This window comes from Centropristis striata, chromosome 19 (genome assembly GCF_030273125.1).
Source record: "Centropristis striata isolate RG_2023a ecotype Rhode Island chromosome 19, C.striata_1.0, whole genome shotgun sequence".
Classification (NCBI taxonomy): Eukaryota; Metazoa; Chordata; class Actinopteri; order Perciformes; family Serranidae; genus Centropristis; species Centropristis striata.
The window spans coordinates 4160287-4183080 of NC_081535.1; the positions used below are offsets into that span (position 1 = coordinate 4160287).

At 36.0% G+C, this 22794-nt stretch overlaps 1 protein-coding gene across 1 annotated transcript in view; it reads left to right on the forward strand.

The window, feature by feature from the left end:
- Window positions 1-19848, forward strand: part of smad2 (SMAD family member 2) — a 40482-nt gene extending 20634 nt beyond the window's left edge. Inside the window, exons 4-11 of the mRNA XM_059357647.1 lie at window positions 2590-2783; window positions 4720-4854; window positions 5115-5189; window positions 6758-6811; window positions 7911-8123; window positions 10112-10249; window positions 14968-15112; window positions 19166-19848. Of these exons, the coding sequence (XP_059213630.1) occupies window positions 2590-2783; window positions 4720-4854; window positions 5115-5189; window positions 6758-6811; window positions 7911-8123; window positions 10112-10249; window positions 14968-15112; window positions 19166-19289 (1078 nt within the window). The 3' untranslated portion in view covers window positions 19290-19848. The remainder of the gene's footprint in view (window positions 1-2589; window positions 2784-4719; window positions 4855-5114; window positions 5190-6757; window positions 6812-7910; window positions 8124-10111; window positions 10250-14967; window positions 15113-19165) is intronic.
- The last annotated feature ends 2946 nt before the right edge of the window (window positions 19849-22794 follow it).

A 22794-nucleotide genomic window follows, 5' to 3' on the forward strand; every position in this document is an offset into this window, starting at 1 on the left:
CCAAAAGTCACATCCAGATATATTTATGCTGAATATCGATATACAATATATATCCGGTTTTTTTTTTTTATCCCGAAGTTTATTGTTGTTGCGACTGCTAGTCTTCCTAGGGTTCCTAAAAGACATAGAACATGACATACAAGCAACATAAACAAAAACAGTACATACAAGAAAAACAATAACAAACACGATTAATACATACATGCAATACTGTTTAAAAAAAAAATTCTACATTCATATTTACCCGACGAATGTTATACTGTAAAATTCAGATGTCTATGGTGTCAATATCAGCTGTATACACTTATAATTTATCATTTCATTAAAGAACATTTAAAAGGAAGAATCATCCGGCTACAAATAGAGCAAATGTTCAGTCAAAGCCAAATATGACATGTCTCAAGTAGTTTTATTGAACCTTTTTATTTAAGTGAATATAAATACTGTATAACAACAGGAGCACCTTTTAAAAAAAAAAAAAAAAAAACCTTTTTTAAAAAAAAAAAAAAAAAAAAAATCAATGCTCCATAAATAGAATAGAATAGCCTTTATTTTCATTGTATATAATATAACGAAAACTCAATCTTTGACTTTTAGGGGGAATATTTTTTTAAAAAGCATCATAAATGTGTTCTATGTGTCCACTTGTTCTGTGGTATATCCCCCATAATTTTTTTTTTTAATTTGGGTTCTTATGGGTTAAGAACGTTGAAAGACTTTCAGACCTTTTAATATAATTATCACTAATAATACAGTCTTATCACAACCAATAGTGTAATAATTCTTCATGCATATGAATGAATGAATGCTTTATTTTGGTTACAAAAAAACAAAAAAATAAAATCATGTTTTTACAAAAGAATCCATCAGACAGCAACTGAAAAAGGAAAAGGCTGAAGCCCCACTAAAGGCTTATTTTTGCCTCTCCTGTAGCATCTACATTTATACATTATATACATTATATACATTACATTAACTGAATAATTCACATTGTTACAAAACACATGATGCCTTAAACTGATAAATCAGAATCAAATTTCGAATTTTCAAATTAATTTTAGACTTTAAAGTCTTGAAAACTAACATAGAATTACACATCTTTATTTCATCATTTAGTCCATTAATCCATAATTTTACACCCAAAACTGGGTAATAAGGAAATAATTGAGCTGCATTTGAGTTGCAAAATCTATTACATTACATAAACAAATTGAGGGGTGTGCATATCAAGTGGTTTTATTGATTACTCATCAAAATACATGAATAAAGATGATGGTGATGTCTATAAATATGCTTTGTCTATAATGAAGATGATGTTTTTTCTCTAAAAGGAGGTTAGTCAATTATAGGCTGGATTTAAAAAAGATCATTGTGTTTTTCTTTTGCAAGGTACTTGTTTTAGTTTCAGATTGCGCAGTGGCTAAAACTAAGACTAAAACTAATAAAAACTAAACTAAAACTAAGCATTTGCCCAAAAATAAAAACTCATTAAAACTAGCAAAATCACTCTTAAAAACTCATTAAAACAAGCTGAATTTGAAAACAAAAAATCACAACGAAATTAAAACTAAAACTAATGGAAAATCCCAAACTATTATAACCTTTAAAAAAAAAAAAAAAAAAAAAAAAAATCAAAAGCAGGTAATAAGGAAATAATTACAATATTAATAATAATTACATTACGTAAACAAATTGAGGGGTGTGCATATCAAGTGGTTTTATTGATTACTCATCAAAATACATGAATAAAGATGATGGAGATGTCTATAAATATGCTTTGTCTACAATGAAGATGTTTTTTTCTGAAAAAGGAGTTTAGTCAATTATAGGCTAGATTTAAAAAAGATCATTGTGTTTTCTTTTCTTTTGCAAGGTACTCCTTTTAGTTCAGAGATCACTCTGATTGCGCAGTGGCTAAAACTAACACTAAAACTAATAAAAACTAAACTAAAATAAAGCATTTTCCAAAAACTAAAAACTAATTAAAACTAGCAAACTCACTCTAAAAACTCATTAAAACGAACTGAATTTGAAAACAAAAAATCACAACGAAATTAAAACTAAAACTAATGAAAAACCCCAAACTATTATAACCTTTAAAAAAAAAAAAAAAAAAAAATCAAAAGCAGGTAATAAGGAAATAATTACAATAATAATAATAATTACATTACGTAAACAAATTGAGGGGTGTGCATATCAAGTGGTTTTATTGATTACTCATCAAAATACATGAATAAAGATGATGGAGATGTCTTTAAATATGCTTTGTCTATAATGAAGATGATGTTTTTTTCTCTAAAAGGAGGTTAGTCAATTATAGGCTGGATTTAAAAAAGATCATTGTGTTTTTCTTTTCTTTTGCAAGGTCCTCCTTTTAGTTCAGAGATCACTCTGAGTGTCTCTTTAAAACTCTGCTGCCGAGCCTCTAAAAATAAAGTTGAGCCATAAAACCCGGGTCCAGTGATTGGCGAGCCAGTGGCTTTTCTGGTTCACCAAACCAGAAAGAAAAAAGCTGAGAGATGTTTAAAGCTTCCCTCCCAGTTTATCGTCTCCAGCAGGACATGACTGAGCTGTCTCCTGTCCCCTCAGGTCCCTGGACGGCCGTCTGCAGGTGTCCCACCGTAAAGGTCTGCCCCACGTCATCTACTGCCGCCTGTGGAGATGGCCCGACCTGCACAGCCACCACGAGCTCCGGGCCATCGACGCCTGCCAGTTCGCCTTCAACCTCAAAAAGGATGAAGTGTGTGTCAATCCCTACCATTACCAGAGAGTGGAGACGCCTGGTAATGACCAAACTACATGTGTTTAGTAGTGTTTAGTTTTGTTCTAACTTTTAGATTAGTTAGTTTGCATAGTGGGAAGCAGTTTAGGTATGTTTTAAACTGTATTTGTCTGGGTTTTTACTAGAGCTGCAACAATTATTTGATTAATTGAACAATAATCGATTATTAACCCATTATAAACCCCGTGCCGTCCTGATCAGATCACGTGAAGTTTAACAAAAAACATTCAACATTGACATTCCTAGGTCATGTAAAACCAAATATATGATAAGATAAGATAATAATGCTAATATGTAATTTTGCACATAGCTTTGTTTTTTTGAAGAGTTGCAGCTAACAAGGGAAAAATGCCTATAAATATACATGTTTTTGTGGGACTTTTTTGTATATAGTTTTATTATATTTAAATTTTACCTTATTATATGTTCATATATGCATCCTATGTTTACATTTTCAAGTTCCAAATCAGTTCATTGAGCATATTTGTGGTTTTTATTGTAGTAAATGGTATCATTTTTCAACTCGAATTTCATGATTTTTGTGTATTTTTGGGCTCAATATGTTGATCAAGTAGGTTAAAGTGAAAAAATAATTGTCAGATCATATAGGTGAAGAAAAATGGATACCAAATATGGGTAAAGTAAACATTTTTTATGACGTATGAACATTTTATTGACCAAACAACTAATCGACAGATGAATCGATAATGAAAATCATCGTTAGTTGCAGCCCTAGTTTTGACGTGGGGATAAGGAGAACACTGCAAAAAAGGTGTTTAGTCTAAAAATCAGATAAAAACAGTAAATCTGAGGGAAATGATCTTGCTGCATGGACAGATAATTTACCTTGACAAGATTTCTTAAATTCAGATTATTAAATCATATAATTTTACATCTTTTTTTGGTCACAAAATGACCAGAAAAGACAAAAAATTTGTAAAAGAGACAAAAATGAACAAATAATGACCAAAACAACCCACAGAATTACCAAAAAAGATGTAAAAATGACCCACAAAATATCCATAAAAAGATACAAAATGACCCAAAAAGTAACAAATTACAAAAAAATTATAATAATTTAAGAGTGTTTAAGATTATTAAATCTAGAAATAAGCATGTTGAACACTTAAAATAAGAAACTAACTCTTAAAACAAGATAAATTAAAGCTGCCAGCAGTGATGAACTGGCCCGAGCAGAGTGACCTGATGATTATTTGGTTCTTACCAAGATAAAAAAATATAACCGGTTAGATTTAGAAGTGTTACACCAGGGATGGGCAACCTAAATGCTGCAGGGGGCCACAGTTTTTCATGTTCACTACCACAGGGCCACATATAGGAGCGTACACTTAACCAGATATGATGAAACTGCAATTTTAAATATGTTTACAGTGCAGAAACTTAACATATTTCATGCTCAAATGCATGTTTAACAGTATAAATAGGAATACAAAAGGTTTGAAGTAAATAAAAAAAAACACTTACTGTGATTTCTTTTTTTTTCAGTGCAAGAACAGCAGACCAACATTAATTACAAGAAGTATTTTTGTGCATTTTTACACAGCACTTTTAAGATTTCATGCTCAAATGCATGTAGTTGTACTGAGGGCCACTTCAAGTGAGGGTGAGGGCCTTATGTGGCCCCCGGGCCTCCAGTTGCCCATCCCTGTGTTAGATAATGTATCTTCTTTTAAGGGTTAATTTCTTATTTTAAGCATTCAACATGCTTATTTCTAGATTTAATCATCTTAATTTAAGAAATCTTGTCAAGCAGCAAGATCATTTCCCTCAGATTTACTGTTTTTATCTTGTTTTTAGACCTTTTTTGCAGTGAAGAATGTTGTTCACTCGCGTGATAGAAAGTGCATTTGATTAAACAGTTTTGATTTGTATAGTAAATCCTCTTTGTCTCGTCCGTGACACTTCCTTCTCTGCAGTGCTTCCTCCGGTGTTGGTGCCACGCCACACAGAGATCCTGACGGAGCTTCCTCCTCTAGACGACTTTACTAACTCCATCCCAGAAAACACCAACTTCCCTGCAGGCATAGACCCTCCTAATAACTATATACCAGGTCTGTATGCAGGGCAGGAGGCCAAAACTTCTTATTTCCCTTCTTACATCAGCCATCTCAATTTATATTCAATAGAAAAATTGTTAAGTAAAGTAAAAAAATCTGTAAAAATGTCTGTTTTCTGTTGCACACGTCATCACACATGCACCACTTTGATGTTGACTTACAAAAACACACAGTCATTATTTGCATATTTTGTTTTAAATGTGTTCCTTGTTGCTTGTTTATGTGGTTTTGTGTTGTTGTTGTTTTGTTTACAGAGACTCCTCCCCCTGGCTACATCAGTGAAGATGGAGAGACGAGCGACCAACAGATGAATCAAAGTATGGAATCAGGTACGTTTATCTCACAGGGAGTGGTTAAATGGCCAATTAAAATTAAAATATTAAGTAGAATGTCTTTTCCCATGTACTTTTCCTTTGATCTCGATGAAAAATGTCATGAGGACCAAGGTTATTATAGTTAACCCTCTGGAGTCTCCAAAAGCTCCAAATAATCCAGACCTTCTGGCTGTTCTGGCTGTAAACTCCATGAGGCCAGTTTCAGTTTGATGATGATGATATACCAAGTAAAACTGGAGACAAGCTCAAATAGATTTAGTATAAAATGATAGAACTGGATGGAACCCTCTTATATGTTAGATTTGACACCTTTAATCATTTAAAATTCTTTATTGAGCATCATAGTGTTTTGAAAGTAAAGAAAAAAGATTCAAAATCAAATTTTATGTTGGACTAAAGGACTGAAAAAGACAAAATGACCAAAAAAAGACACAAGATGGCTAAAAAATGACACAAAATGACTTATAAAAGACACAAAATTATTTTAAAAAAGACACAAAATTACCAAAAAAAGACACAAAAAAGACACGAAAAGACATTAAAATTATTCAAAAATGGACAAGATAGCTCAAGACTCCATAGAGTTAAGGAAAACTAAAAAACTGGTTACAAAACTGACTAAAACTAACTAACTAACTAAAATTGCAGTGAAAATGTCCTCCGTTTTCGTCTTTGTCAACTTTTTTCATACATAATCCAGGAGAAGCTCAAGTTAAATTACCGTAATGGAATGTTGGCTGTAAAGAGAAACTTCTCAGCGTTCAGAAAACGTAAATACAAAACCTGGACTGTGTCAAGACGAGGCTACATGAGCTATCCTGTTATGAAAATACATGTAAATACATTTATGCAGGTTAGGCATCAAGTGTGGATCGTTTGTTTATGTGAATGTCATTTGAGTCATTTTAAACTGTGGGACAGCTTTATCTGCTCTCCTGTGGTAAAAGGTTATATGGTCGAATGTATTCTATGCTAAAGGAGATAATAAAAGAAGTATTGAAGCATGTTTTCATCCATTCAGAGAATTCCTCCAGCTCTTATCATGGCGCCCACTTAGATCCTTCCAGGTCATTTCACTCAGTTAGGATCCTTCTTTAGCAAAATAGCCAAAACTATAAGGGTCAGAGGGTCAATTTTGACAACCTAAAAGCTAAAAGCATACTCAAAGCCACAGTTTAGCAGAGAATATTGGATAAACACAACAAAAACGGCATCAATATCTGTATTAAACCGCATAATCTATACTGCCCTACAAGGCCTGACTGCAGTAGCTACATTTTTGGGCGAAATTGAGTTCTAACTAAAAATGAACTCCTTGATGTCTGGTTTATCTTGTGACAAAGTTTAGAGTTATATATATAATATAGTTTTAGATTTAAATTTTGCTTTATTTCTGAGAAATAATGATATAAAATTGCAGTAACAACAAAATCCAACTCAAAACCAAAGCTGACTGCCGTAAGTTCACTGCAGTTAGACTTTAAAGGGCAGTGTACATCAAGTGAAATATAGATTATAAAAAGGTGTAATGTGATTTTTTTTTTTTTTTTTTTTCCCGCCAGGCTCACCAGCAGAAATGTCACCCAGCACCCTGTCACCTGTCAGTCACGGCCTCGGTAAGACTGCTCTGTTATCAGTTTTCAATATTTAAGTCATTATATATCCCTGATCCGCCGTAAATTAACCATCAAGTTTGGGAAATACGTAAACAGATGTTCCTCTCCTCATGTTGTGCTGTATTTCTTTCTGTCCATCTCTGTCATATTATATGTGTGTTTAAGTGTATGTTTGGACGGGTTGATGGCTAATTTAGTTTTCCTAGTACTAGCGATGCACCGAATAGCACATTTTTGATTGCGTCATTAACTCTGTGGAGTCTTGGACTATTTGGTCAATTTCCTTCCTCCTTTTTGTGTCTTTTTTTAGTTATTTTGTGTCTTTTTTGTCATTTTATGTCTTTTTTTGTCTTTTTTGGTCATTTTGTGTCTGTTGTGTCTTTTTTTGTGTGTTTTTTGTTATTTTGTGTCAGTTTTGGTAATTTTGTGTCTTTTTGTGTGTGTTTTTTGTTATTTTGTGTCTGTTTTGGTCATTTTGTGTCTGTTGCTGTGTCTTTTTTGTCATTTTGTGTATTTTTTGGTCATAATCTGTCTGTGTGTTTTTTTTTAGTTTATTTGTGTTTTTTTTAGTTTATTTGTGTCTTTTTTTTTGTCATTTTGTCTTTTTTTGGTCATTTTGTGTCTGTTGTGTCTTTTTTGGTCAATTTGTGTCTGTGTCTTTTTTTAGTTATTTTGTGTCTTTTTTGTCATTTTGTGTCTTTTTTTTAATCTTTTTTGGTCATAATGTGTCTGTGTCTTTTTTTTTTTTTAGTTTATTTGTGTCTTTTTTTTGGTCATTTTGTGTGTGTTGTTGTGTCTTTTTTGGTCTTTTTTGTGTCTTTTTTGACGTCATGAAGAAGTCGTGCTCCGGTGCTTTCGTGGACTCCAGAGGGTTAAAACGTGTTGCTAATATTTAATATATATATTCGGCCTTGTTTTTCACTCATTCCACTGAATACTGAATGTGGCTTTTTTTGCAATATTCGGCCGAATATATTCCGGTATCGAATATTCGGTGCATCCCTACCTAGTACTTGTTACTCTGTGCAGTGACAATAAAGGTAAACCTGACCTCTGACCTCTGGTCTGATGTGTATTGTTGATGTGTGTGGTTTTTCAGACCTGCAGCCTGTGACCTACAGTGAGCCAGCCTTCTGGTGCTCCATAGCCTACTACGAGCTCAACCAGCGGGTTGGAGAGACGTTCCACGCCTCCCAGCCGTCTCTGACGGTCGACGGCTTCACCGACCCGTCCAACTCCGAACGCTTCTGTCTCGGCCTCCTCAGCAACGTCAACAGGAACGCTACTGTCGAAATGACAAGGAGGCATATAGGTACACACACACAGAAATACAATACAATATACAATACCCAGGGTTGGTACGGGTGTTTGAAATCCTTGAAAAAAAGCTTCAATTTAAATGTATTTTCAAGGTTTAAAAAGTGCTTGGATTTTGGATAAAGTGCTTGTAAATGCTTTAAATTCTTACTGTATTTCTCTTGCAATCTGACTATATCCATCTATAGACTATAGATAATCACATGTTCACTGTAAAAAATAATGAGTAGCCTATCTGAAATGAAGACCGTTTCTCCTGACCAAAAATAGATGTAAAAGTGACCAAAAAAGAGACAAACTGACCAAAAATAGATGTAAAAGTGACCAAAAAAGACACAAACTGACCAAAAATAGATGTAAAAATGACTAAAAAAGACACAAAATTACAAAAATGGATACAAAAATGACCAAAAAAGACGTAAAATGACCAAAAATAGATGTAAAATTGACTAAAAAAGACACAAAATTACAAAAATAGATGCAAAAATGACCAAAAAAGACACAAAATTACCAAAAATAGATGTAAAAATGACCAAAAAAGACACAAACTGACCAGAAATAGATGTAAAAATGACCAAAAAAGACACAAACTGACCAAAAATAGATGTAAAAATGACTAAAAAAGACACAAAATTACAAAAATAGATGTAAAAATGACCAAAAAAGACACAAACTGACCAGAAATAGATGCAAAAATGACCAAAAAAGACACAAAATTACCAAAAATAGATGTAAAAATGACCAAAAAAGACACAAACTGACCAGAAATAGATGTAAAATTGACTAAAAAAGACACAAACTGACCAAAAATAGATGCAAAAATGACCAAAAAAGACACAAAATTACCAAAAATAGATGTAAAAATGACCAAAAAAGACACAAACTGACCAGAAATAGATGTAAAAATGACCAAAAAAGACACAAACTGACCAAAAATAGATGTAAAAATGACTAAAAAAGACACAAAATTACAAAAATAGATGCAAAAATTACCAAAAAAGACACAAAATGACCAAAAATACAGTCATGGAAAAAAGTATTAGACCGTTCCTCCTAAAAGTGTAATACCATCGCTGTTGGCATGGTTACGTGAAATCTCCCCCTTTTTAGTATGTAAGTACTCATCTAAAACATGCAATTTACAACAGGTGTAAGATACTGGAAAAGCTTGAAAATTTACCTTAAAAGTCATTGAAAAATGCTTAAATTTGACCACTGCTAAAGTGTACGAACCCTGAATACCAGTGTTGGAAAGTAACTTAGTACATTCCCTCAAGTTCTGTACTTAAGTACAATTTTGAGGTACTTGTACTTTACTTCAGTATTTCCATTTTATGTAACTTTATACTTCTACTCCACTACATTTTGAGGCAAATATTGTACTTTTTACTCCACTACATTTAGCTGACAGCTTTAGTTACTTTTTGGGTCAAGATTTAACATGAAAAACATGATCAATTTAAAGTTACTAGTGTATTTAAATGATACCTCATAACAGTATATGAGGTAGTTAAAATGAGTCTATACAAAATTAAAATGCTGCTTTCATAAATGCATCAATACAAATAATGTAATAATAGATTTAGAATACATGGATAATTATCTGAGTGGGTGCATTCTGCATAACGAGTACTTTTAGATTTGATACTTTAAGTACTTTTTGATGCTGATACTTTTTTACTTTTACTTCAGTAAGTTTTGATGGTAGTTTGTGTGGTATTAGTACTTTTACTGAAATAAGTGATCTACTTTTTACACCACTGTACAATACAAATTTATTTATAAAACGCATTAAAAAACGAAAGCGCTGCACAACAATAAGCATTGAATTACAAAATACAGAATACAGACGGTTAACACAGATTTAAGATAGGAAAGAAAGGAATTACTTAACTGTCGATAAAATCTTTAACTGAAAAAAACTGATGAAATGAAATAAGTGATGTCTTTGTGTCATCATCATTACTTCCTCTCCTCCTGCAGGTCGTGGCGTCAGGTTGTACTACATCGGAGGCGAGGTGTTCGCCGAGTGCCTCAGCGACAGCGCCATCTTTGTTCAGAGTCCCAACTGCAACCAGCGATACGGCTGGCACCCTGCCACCGTCTGCAAGATCCCCCCAGGTTTAAACTCACACATTATGTTTATTCTCTTTAAGATGCTCCACAACTGACAAAGCTGCCTTTTGTTCTTTGATAAAGAGATAAACAGTCATGGAAACACTTATTAGACCAGCCTTTTCTTTAATTTCTTTAATTTTAATGCCTGGTACAACTAAAGGTAGATTTGTTTGGACAAATATAATGACAACAAAAATAGCTGAAAAGAGTTTAATTTAAGAGCTGATATCTAGACATTTAACATGGTTTTATTGATAAAAAAAACAAAATAATTATCAAGGAAACCAAGGAAAATGTCTAGATATCAGCTCTTAAATTAAACTCTTATTTATTTATTTATTTATTTATTTTTCAACTCTTTTTATTGATTTTCCTCATTTTGAGCATAAAACATATCAGACACTACAGACAACAAACACATTTACAAGTACACGTTTACATAAAAAGGTCATTTAAGTTGTATTAACTTATGTATCTCAAAATGAAAAGTAGTAGGAGATTAATTAGAAGAAAAAAAAATATATATATATACATTTATCTCTACCCAAATATGTATATCTTCAAAAGTAAAAAATAAATACAAATTAAAAAAAGATTATGCATATATCTGTACCCAAATATGTATACACTCTTCAAAAGTAAAAAATGAATAATAATTAAAAAAACAAAACAAAACAAAAAAACAGACAGGAATATAAATAAAAAAATTAAATGAAATAAAAAATAAAAGTTATTTCCTTCTATTAAGAGCACTTCTATAACTTGCCCTCAGACTGTGTTCTGGTTGAAATAATCAATAAAAAGTTGCCAAATTCAATAAAACTTTTTTTCCTGATTTTTCAGTAAGAATCTGATTTTCTCCAGCTCTAAATGTCTCATAACATCAAATTAAACTCTTATGAGCTATTTTTGTTGTTATCATTACATTTTTCCAAACAAATCTACTTTTAGTTGTGCCAGGTGTTAAAATGAACAATAAATTGAAGAAAACAAGGGTTTAATAATTGTTTCCATGACTGTATGTGCAATGACATTTACTTGAGAAGCAACAGAAATCATGAATTATAACTAAAACGATCTGCAGTTTTAGGAACGTGACTTTTTGTCCGAGTGATATTGATAAAGTGAAGCTGGAGGGAGATTACTGATGCCCTCCACATTGTGACAGTTTCTCTCAGACTCTCACCCACACACAGTGACTCATGTAACTTTGAACATTTCATTCCCAGCCAAATGAACAGTGTGAACAGTATCATTAGTGAGGCACAGAACCGGAGAGAGAGAGAAGGGAACAAGGATCCTGCAGACATCCAGGGTCGGGACTTGTCAGCCTGCTGGAGAATAATCACCAACATGCAATACACCCACACCTTAGTGCAACTACAAGCTGCTTTTAGTTTAACCCTTTGGATTTTGAGGCTATTTTGTCGGTTTTGGGCTCCTTTTCATTCTGCCTGTATGAACCACTTCAAAGTCTTTACCATGACGTGTTGGTATCATTGTTTTCAAGACAACCTCACCTATATGACCTGACTATTTTTTTCATTTTGACTTACTGGATCAACATTTGAACACAAAAACACACACAAAATTACAAAAAACACATAAACTCACTCAAAACACACCAAAAACATAATAAAAATACAAAAAACAAACACAAATTAAAAAAACACATTAAAACACACACACAATTACAAAAAACACACACACAAAATTACAAAAAACACATACAAACTCACTCAAAACACACCAAAAACATAATAAAAATACAATGAAACACACAAAAAACACATAAAAACTGCCTGTACAAACCACTTAAAAATCTTTACCATGACGTGTTGGTATCATTGTTTTTCAAGACAACCTCACCTATGTGACCTGGTTATTTTTTTCATTTTGACTTACTGGATCAACATTTGAACACAAAAACACACACAAAATTACAAAAAACACATAAACTCACTCAAAACACACCAAAAACATAATAAAAATACAAAAAACAAACACAAATTAAAAAAACACATTAAAACACACACAAAATTACAAAAAACACACACACAAAATTACAAAAAACACATACAAACTCACTCAAAACACACCAAAAACATAATAAAAATACAATGAAACACACAAAAAAACACATAAAAACTGCCTGTACAAACCACTTAATAATCTTTACCATGACGTGTTGGTGTCATTGTTTTTCAAGACAACCTCACCTATATGACCTGATTATTTTTTTCATTTTGACTTACTGGGTCAACATTTTGAACACAAAAAAACACCAACAAATTGCAAGAAACACACATAAACATGAAAAACAAACCAAAAACACACACAAAATTACAAAAAAACACATACAAACTCACTCAAAACACACCAAAAACATAATAGAAACCCCAAAAAACACACAAAAATAAAAAAAAATCACATAAAAAACACAAAGAAATTACAAAAAAACACTAAAAAAAAACCACAAAGAAAGTATTTTTTTTAAAAAAACTGTAAACACTTAGCCTGGCTAACACCAGACTATTCTCAAATGAGGGCTAGTCTGGCAACGAGCAATGCATTTCTCCGTAGAGGAGGTGTGGTTTACGATCCTCCGGAGCCGTTTATTGGACGCTTAGAATGTCTATCAAAGCGTCTGTAGGTAGCTCTTAGCCAATCAGATCAGTTATACCAGATGACGTAGTAGAGCAACAGAGATGGATGTTTGTTGTGTGTGTGTCTGTGAGAGAGTGTTGCTTGCTACTTTGCTTCTCCAGTTCTCGCTTTCTGCAAGATTATTTATTTTCACGCTTTATTCCCCCTCATGTCCTTCAGCCACACACATCCACTGATTTTATGGGCAATAATCAAGCTGCTGCGGGCCTTTCGGCGGCACCGCTGTCCCCCGGCTCGGAGCCAGATCACCGGTGGTGACCGGCGGTCTCGGCGGTCTCGGTGGTTACCGGCGGTCTCGCCAGTGCGGCGCTAATCACCGGCGCTACCGGTGATCTCGCTCCGAGCCGGGAGACAGCGGTGCCGCCGAGAGACCTTTCGCCTTTCAACTTTCGCTCTTAACTGTTTAAAACGCCGTCTACAGCTAAAGAGAGGCTGCGGTCGAATAGTCAAAAAAATCAGCTCCTAAGTCCTTTCCTAACCACTTTTCCTTAACCTCAATGGAAAACGTCACGAGGTCAAGGAAAGATGAGAAGGAGAATTCATGAGGAGTTAGGAGAAGACGATCGCGGTGTTTAGAGAATCCGACTGCACTTACACTTAGTCTACGTCATCACGCGACGGCGAATGTTGATGACGTCGAATGTCGTGGTGAAACTACAATTTTCCGAAGATGGACTACAAAAATCAGCGTTCTCACGAATATTAGGCGATTACCATGATTGGAAATGAAATGTAACAAAAAAGAATAATAGACCACGCCAGTCACAAAAGTGAAACAAAATGGTGATCACATTGAGAAAGGTTGATCATGCACCTGTCCATTCATATTTATAGACAAAATACCAATAGGTATGATTGAATGAAAACTGATAAATCATGGCACATTAACAACGTTGAGTGCTACAAAGCCACTACTGTACATGTTATTATTATGCTTTTAAAGCATACCTTTATTATTCAGATCTTATTCACATATACACAATCTATAAAATTGCTAAGAATTAAAAAAAATAAAAATAAAATTGGATGAATTGAGATCCTATGTCATTATTCTTCATTTTCAACATATAATTAAATTAAGATGAAAACACATCAGTAACTTACACGACGATCTGCGGGATTTGTCAGTCATTTTGTTCGTTTCTTCTCGTGACCGGTCGGCCTTATATGCTGCTACCGCAAGGAATTGTGGGACGGCATTACCTCCTTTCCTTTCGTAAAGGATGGTCCAGTGTATCCTATGCTAAAGGAGATACTAAAGGAAGCATTGAAGCTTCTTTCCTTAACAGTAAGAGAATTCGAACAGCTCTTATCATGGCGGCTACGATAATACTTCCGGGTCATTTCACTCAGTTAGGAAGGTTCCTAAGCAAATTTGACTATTCGACCGCAGCCAGAGTTTCGCGTCTGCAGCAGCCATGTTGGATCCGGAAAACTACAAGCTTCCAAATGCCGAGTAGTACGCGTCATCGTCTCACCGTCCCTCCCCGCTCTGTGATTGGATCCCTAAAACAGGGCTAGGAATTCTTCCTGGATTCCAGACCCTTTCGCAGTTCGAAATTAAATTTGAGCGTGCAAGGCAGTCTGGGTATACCCAGGCTAGTAAACACTAAAGATTGCATTACAAATGCTAAATGCACAAAGCTAAATTAGAAAAATCTCTGCCAAAAAAGTAAAATTATGTTAATACACTTTGGAGAAAAGTTGACAGCAGTTTGCAGAAAATGGTGAAGTAAAATCAGCTGGTTTTGCATTAACTAAGAGTTTTCCCTCAATAACCTCAGAATTATTGCTAATTAGTAGTAAGTAAAGAAGTTGTTGTATATGAGTAGTTAATGTCTTACTGATTGTATAATAAGGCCATGCAGAATAAGGCATTAATAACTACTTAATAATGACTAATTAAGAGCCAATTGTTACTTATTTGCATGCTAATAAGCAACTAATTAATGTTGAATATGTGTTCCCTGATATAAATTGTTGCTGTTTTTTCTACTCTCTCTGATAGCGATGACCTCCATACGCCTCACACCTCCTTTTTCTCTTGTTTCCAGGCTGTAATCTGAAGATCTTCAACAACCAAGAGTTTGCTGCACTGCTGGCCCAGTCAGTCAATCAGGGGTTCGAGGCGGTCTACCAGTTAACCAGGATGTGCACCATCAGAATGAGCTTCGTCAAAGGCTGGGGAGCAGAGTACAGGTACGTCACTCTATGTAATGCTATGACACTAACCTGGGCAGGTTTGCTTGCAGTTACAAACAGTAACTGAATGACAGTTTTAAAAGCTTCACCTTAATATCTAAACCTGGCCTGACAGAGCGAGAGCCCAGCCGAGCCTGCAGACTCTCCAGATTTTAAATTCTATTTAGTGCTTCCAGCCATCTGCGCTGAACACTGACTCACAAAATGACACCATACGCCCATTATAGAACTACTATTATCATTGCAGAGAGAAAGAAACACAACTGCTTAATAGGGATGCAAGATTATGGCCAAAATGATAATCATGATTATTTTGATCATTATTAATCACGATTATTAATCATGATTATTCATCATTTTAGGGAAAACATCTGTATTTTTATTGCACTACTTTTAAACAAACAACAGGAACAGTTTTTAGTGTCCGGTACTTGTTGTAAACAAACAGAGATCGCTAAGTGAACACCTCCTGCAGCAGCAGCACATACACACTGTACTGCTACAGAGCTAACTGTTAGCCTGTTAGCACATACACACTGTACTGCTACAGAGCTAACTGTTAGCCTATTAGCACATACACACTGTACTGCTACAGAGCTAACTGTTAGCCTGTTAGCACATACACACTGTACTGCTACAGAGCTAACTGTTAGCCTGTTAGCACATACACACTGTACTGCTACAGAGCTAACTGTTAGTCTGTTAGCACATACACACTATACTGCTACAGAGCTAACTGTTAGTCTGTTAGCACATACACACTGTACTGCTACACAGCTAACTGTTAGCCTGTTAGCACATACACACTGTACTGCTACACAGCTAACTGTTAGCCTGTTAGCACATACACACTGTACTGCTACAGAGCTAACTGTCAGCCTGTTAGCACATACACACTGTACTGCTACAGAGCTAACTGTTAGCCTGTTAGCACATACACACTGTACTGCTACAGAGCTAACTGTCAGCCTGTTAGCACATACACACTGTACTGCTACAGAGCTAACTGTTAGCCTGTTAGCACATACACACTCTACTGCTACAGAGCTAACTGTCAGCCTGTTAGCACATACACCTTACTGCTACAGAGCTAACTGTTAGCCTGTTAGCACATACACACTGTACTGCTACAGAGCTAACTGTTAGCCTGTTAGCACATACACACTGTACTGCTACAGAGCTAACTGTTAGCCTGTTAGCAATTTGCAGACTGCTGGCTAAGGGGTTAACATCCCCTCCGGCTCTGCAGCTGGGAGGGACTGCTGCAGGAGGACTGTGCCGATTTGACTCGGTCTTACTCTTCTTAACGAGCCTCCGGCCCCCGCGAAGAGTAAGAACGAGTCTCCAAAAGTCTCCAATAACACCAGAAAAAGTCGCTGGATTTGTCGCCAGTCACTTTTTTGACTTTTTTGACTACTGGTGTAGAAAGTGCTTGATTAGATATGCAGGAGAGATGCATTTTTTTTAAAAGACTATTATTATTATTATTATTTTTTTCAGCATTTTTATGCTTTTATTGGAAGTGATCGAGTGAAAGGGGGTGATAGAGGGGAAGACATGTGGCAAAGGGAGCTCAGGCCGGATTCGAACCCGCCTCCGCCGCAGCAGGACTCAGCCTTAGTGGTAAGCGCGCTACCAGTGTGAGCCACCGGGACGCCCCAGGAGAGACGCATTTTAAAATGGAAATATCGCAGACGATCAGGTTAATTTAATCATGGCGGCCAAAATCGTGATCACGATTAAAATTCTATTAATTGTGCAGCCCTGCTGCCTAAGCATAAATATGCTCACTTCCAAAAATATCTGCAATAGTTCTACTGCAATCGATCTAGAAAAAGCGATTAAAAGACTGAAGATACCAATCCAGCTGAGTGTTAAAAAGCACTTTAAATGTTACCTTTTACATTCTGAATCACCACTTCCTTCCTGTGCACAGATCCAACCTGACACTATTTAATTTAACAAATAGGGTAATTCTCCTTTGTATTCTCTCCTCCACTGTGTAATTCGGATAAACGATGACAGGTTAGTAGCGACATCAGAAGCCAGGGTGTGTCTATGTACATTATGTAAACAAGCGTTGGACAGGTAAAAGGTTTGTTTGAGCATGTGCTTAATTTCTTTTATATTCCTCCTTTTGTTGTTAAATGTCAGCGATTAGAGCATCTGTCTGTATCTCCAACCGTCCGTCCAGTTAACATGTGTTCTGCTGCTGGTTTGGCTTTGTGTGGAGCCCTCCCAGGAGCCAGACAGCAGGGTTTGTGGGGGTGTTTTGGCTTTCGGGTTAAGCCGCTCTGTGTAGCCTGTCTGGTTAGCAGTCAGTGTGTGTGTGTGTGTGTGTGTGTCTGTAGAGGACAGGGCCCAGCTTGGCAAGACCACAATGCTGTCAGCTGTGTTTGATCTTCTGCTCAGACCTGGGCAATGCAAGCTCCCATTCACTTTTTATTATTTGCTGTAAATCACTTAAAGAAAAGTGCTCCACCGCTACTACTCACACATTTTAATAACACTACAGCTACTACTAAATTGTATTTATTGATTCAAATTAGAATAGGGCTGTTTCCACTACCGCCCAATACCCAGAATGAGGCTGGTCTCACTCGACGAAACGCCCCTAATTTGAATACGAGCCGTACGGACCGGACTTTTGTTGGGGCTTTTTCTCGAAGAGCAGGATCTTTTTTCTCCCCTGAAAAAAGCCTGGTTGCTGATTGGATAGATCGCTAAGCAGGATGTGACGTAGTACTCTATGCCACAACAACACGCGCCATTTGTAAAAGCCGGCGAAGCAGTGTTGCCAACTTAGCGACTTTGTTGCTATATTTAGCAACTTTTCAGACCCCCTTAGAGACTATTTTTCAAGAAAGTGACTGGAGACAAATCCAGCAACTCCACCGTTAGCGGCAGTTAGCAACAGTTAGCTCTGTAGCAGTACAGTGTGTATGTGCTGCTGCTGCAGGAGGTGATCTCTGTTTGTTTACAACAAGCACCGGCCACACCCTCTCAAAAGTCCGCTCACTCTGCGTGTCTCCATTACAAGTTGGTTTTAGCCATCACTAACTGTGCACAAAGTCAGCTGCTGATCATAAACAAACCAGCATGGCTAATTATGCACAGCTTCTCCGCTGATCATAAACATAGTGATGGTGAATTAACAGCATCGCTAACTGTGAACAGAGTGTCTGGTGCTTGTTGTAAACAAACAGAGATCGCTAAGTGAACACCTCCTGCAGCAGCAGCACATACACACTGTACTGCTACAGAGCTAACTGTTAGCCTGTTAGCACATACACACTGTACTGCTACAGAGCTAACTGTTAGCTTGTTAGCACATACACACTGTACTGCTACAGAGCTAACTGTTAGCCTGTTAGCACATACACACTGTACTGCTACAGAGCTAACTGTTAGCCTGTTAGCACATACACACTGTACTGCTACAGAGCTAACTGTTAGCCTGTTAGCACATACACACTGTACTGCTACAGAGCTAACTGTTAGCCTGTTAGCACATACATACTGTACTGCTACAGAGCTAACTCTTAGCCTGTTAGCAATTTGCAGACTCCGGCACTGGGAGAGACTGCTGCTGGAGGACTGTGCCGCTCTGATTCGTTCTTACTCTTGTTAACGAGCCGCCAGCCCCCGCGGCTCGTTAACAAGAGCTGAAAAGTTGCTAATTATTGTGGTGTCAAGTACTACGTCACATCCTGCTTAGTGTTCTATCCAATCAGTAACCAGGCTTTTTTCAGGACCCTGCTCTTCAACAGGGACGAAAAAAGTCCTGACAAAAGTCCGCTCAGGACGGCTCGTATTCAAATTAGGGGCGTTCCAGCGAGTGAGACCCCCCTCATTCCTGGTATTGCCTGGTAGTGGAAACAGCCCTACTGCAGAGCCCTAAGAGACTTCCATTATCTACAAAATCCCACGTTGGTTGTGTCAAACATTATACTCATGATATATAATAGGCTAATAACATATCACAGCCATGTGACTGTGTGAGCTCAACCAGGTTTTTCTTCCCTCTCATGTTGTGTTTCCTCCCTGCAGACGTCAGACAGTCACCAGCACTCCCTGCTGGATCGAGCTGCACCTCAACGGCCCCCTCCAGTGGCTGGATAAGGTGCTGACCCAGATGGGCTCCCCATCAGTGCGCTGCTCCAGTATGTCCTAAAGAAGGACCTCCTGCTGCTGCTGCTACATGCAAAGTCAATCAGACATTTCACAACATCTGACCAGAACGTCCTAATGAAGACAGTCTGACAACATTACCATTAAGGATTACACAGCAGGACGGGAGGACGGCGTCTCTGATTGGACTGTTGATGATGTCACAGTGGGCCTGATCACCTGTTGGCCCACATGGATTAATGTTAGGATGACATTCCAGTAATCATGGACCTAATAATTGAAATCACCTTGCAATATTAAAGTGCTGGGAGTGATGTCACAGCGGACCAGACTCTGCGTTCATGTTCCTGGTGTTTGACTGATCCAGAAACAGGAAGCGGGACGGAGATTTACCGTCCTGCTCGGTGACACGGCGGCTGTTTTTTTTGGAGGATTGAGCATGTGACGTCTCTCCAACCACTAGTCCACCTTACTGCTTCACTACCTACCGACCACAGCACAACTTTGATTCAGGATTTCTGTTTACACAAAGTTGACCAACAGTACTACTGCCACTCCAGGCTCATATTCAACCAAAGTCAGCTCCATGGCCTGGACATGATTTTTTTCTTGTTTTTGTTTGTTTTTCTCTTGGTTTTGGTGACCAAACTTCCAATTTATCTAGAGATTTCCTGCTTTTTTCCCCCTCTGTGATCACAGATGTGATTCTGCTGGACCGAGGGTCTCGGGGTGACCACTGGGAGAGCATGTTGGTGTCTGTAATTATTACAAACCCTTTCTTCACATGAACACACACATGCACCACAACACAGACCAACCAGTTCACCTTTTAACTTTTGACATGGCCACAAAAGATTTCCTCTGCGTCTTTATATGTCACTTGGTCCATGAGGGTGAATTCGGGTAGATGAAAACCAGCATAGATGACTGGAACTGAGTCATTCCCAGTAAAAACACTGCAAAAAAGATGTCTAAAAACAAGATAAAAACAGTAAATCTGAGGGGAATTATCTTGCTGCATGGACAAGATTTCTACTATACTTTTTTCTTGAGCAAATGCATCCACCACTGTAAGGAGGAGTCAGTAAAAATGCAGTTGAAGAATCTAAAACCTTGAAGAGGTGTAGGATTAAGTGTAATGTAATGCATTCACTTGAGAAATATACTATTTACCCAGTTTTTTTGGAATTAATGAAACAATTATCTCATCTAAAACGAGAGATTTTTTGCCCCTGACTTACCAGAAAAACATGGAAATATATATTTTTTTTCTCTTGAGCAAATGCATGGAAAAATGTCTTAAATTAAGATTGTTAAATCTAGAAATAAGCATTTTGAACACTTAAAATAAGAAATTAACTCTTAAAACAAGATAAATTATGTAACTTCTAAAGTCCAATGATGAGTCCAATTAAAATAAATCCAAATATACTTATTTTGAGCAATTGTGACTTGAATAGCCCAACTGTAGTGACATTAAAATAAGCCAGAAATACTTGAAACGAGCATGTTTTGATGGTAAAAAATGCTTTTGAAATAACATTTAAACTACATGCAACTAAAACTCTCAATATTTTAGGTAAAAACTCACCATATTACAACAATTATAACATCTTAACATATTAACATATTACAACATAACATAACATATTACAACATATTATAACAGTTGAATAGCTTGAAAAGCATGAAAAAGCTCACAATGTCAATCCTATAAACAAGAAGTCTTTAATTTATCTTGTTTTAAGAGTTAATTTTGTTATTTTAAGCGTTCAACATGCTTATTTCTATATTTAATAATCTTAATTTAAGAAATCTTGTCAAGGTAAATTATCTGTCCATGCAGCAAGATCATTTCCCTCAGATTTACTGTTTTTATCTGGTTTTTAGACACCTTTTTTTGCAGTGTTCATACAGTCTTTCAACTTGTTTTCAGGCGTTTTGAGTTAGCCACAGTTTGTTTCTTCTGGTTTTTTAAGACGCATCGACTCCGATTCCTCCCTGCACACTCTTAAACTCTCTCTCTTCCATTCTGTTCATCACCTTTTTATAGTTCTATCATCTTGCTTATGAAGGAGAGTTATATGTTGGACTTGAAGAGGTGTGGGACTAAGCGTAATGTAATGCTTTCACTTGAGAAATATAATATTCGCCCAGTTTTTTGGAATTAATGAAATAATTATCTCATCCAAAACAAGAGATTTTTCCCCCTGATTTTCCAGAAAAACGTGGAAATATATATTTTTTTCTCTTGAGCAAATGCATTCACCACTGTAAGAATAAGTAAAAATGCAGTCGAAAAATCTAAACATTGAAGAGGTGTAAGATTAAGCGTAATGTAATGCATTCACTTGAGAAATATAATATTCGCCCAGTTTTTTGGAATAAATGAAAGGATTATCTCATCCAAAACTAGAGATTTTTTGCCCCTGACTTACCAGAAAAACATGGAAATATATATTCTTTTTCTCTTGAGCAAATGCATTCACCACTGTAAGAATAGGAGTCACTAAAAATGAAGTTCAAGAATCTAAACCTTAAAGAGGTGTAGGATTAAATGTAATGCATTCACTTGAGAAATATAATATTCACCCCGTTTTTTGGAATTAATGAAATACTTATCTCATCCAAAACGAGAGATTTTCCCCAAAAATTTTCCAGAAAAACAAAAGAAATATATACTTTTTTCTTCAGCAAATGCATTCACCACTGTAAGAATAGGAGTCAGTAAAAATGCAGTTGAAGAATCTTAACCTTGAAAGAGGTGTAGGATTAATGCATTCACTTGAGAAATATATTTGCCCAGTTTTTTGGAATTAATGAAGCAATCATCTCATCCAAAACGAGAGATTTTCCCCCCTGATTTTCCAGAAAAACGTGGAAATATACATACTTTTACTCTTGAGAAGATGCATTCACCACTGTAAGAATAAGACTCAGTAAAAATGCAGTTGAAGAATCTAAAACCTTGAAGAGGTGTACTTGAGAAATATAATATTCGCCCAGTTTTTTGGAATTAATGAAACAATTATCTCATCCAAAAAGAGAGATTTTTTTCCCTCTGATTTTCCAGAAAAACATGGAAATATACATACTTTTTCTCTTGAGAAAATGCATTCACCACTGTAAGATTAGGACTCAGTAAAAATGCAGTTGAAGAATCTAAACCCAGTGTCGCCCCCTGCTGTCGAAAATAAAAATAAGCATAAACGCCCATGACAGTTTGATTATTCTCAGACTTATGCACAGTCTCACTGTCCCACTGTTGACATTTTATTGATAGGAAGACTTTAAAAATGGCTTCTATACTGTACTTGCACTTCCCCAAATTATGCACACTTGATATTGCTACAAGAAAGTTGCCTTTGATGTAAAAATACAGCAAGATATGCTTTGAAATGTACAGATAGGAATGTCGAAAAAAGCCCAATTTGAAATCCTAGACAATTACAAAAAGATATCTTCCATATTTTTAAGAATGTTCACCATAGAGTTTTTTCATGTATATTGTCTGAATTGGCTTATTAAAGAGCATTCGTTTGATTTTA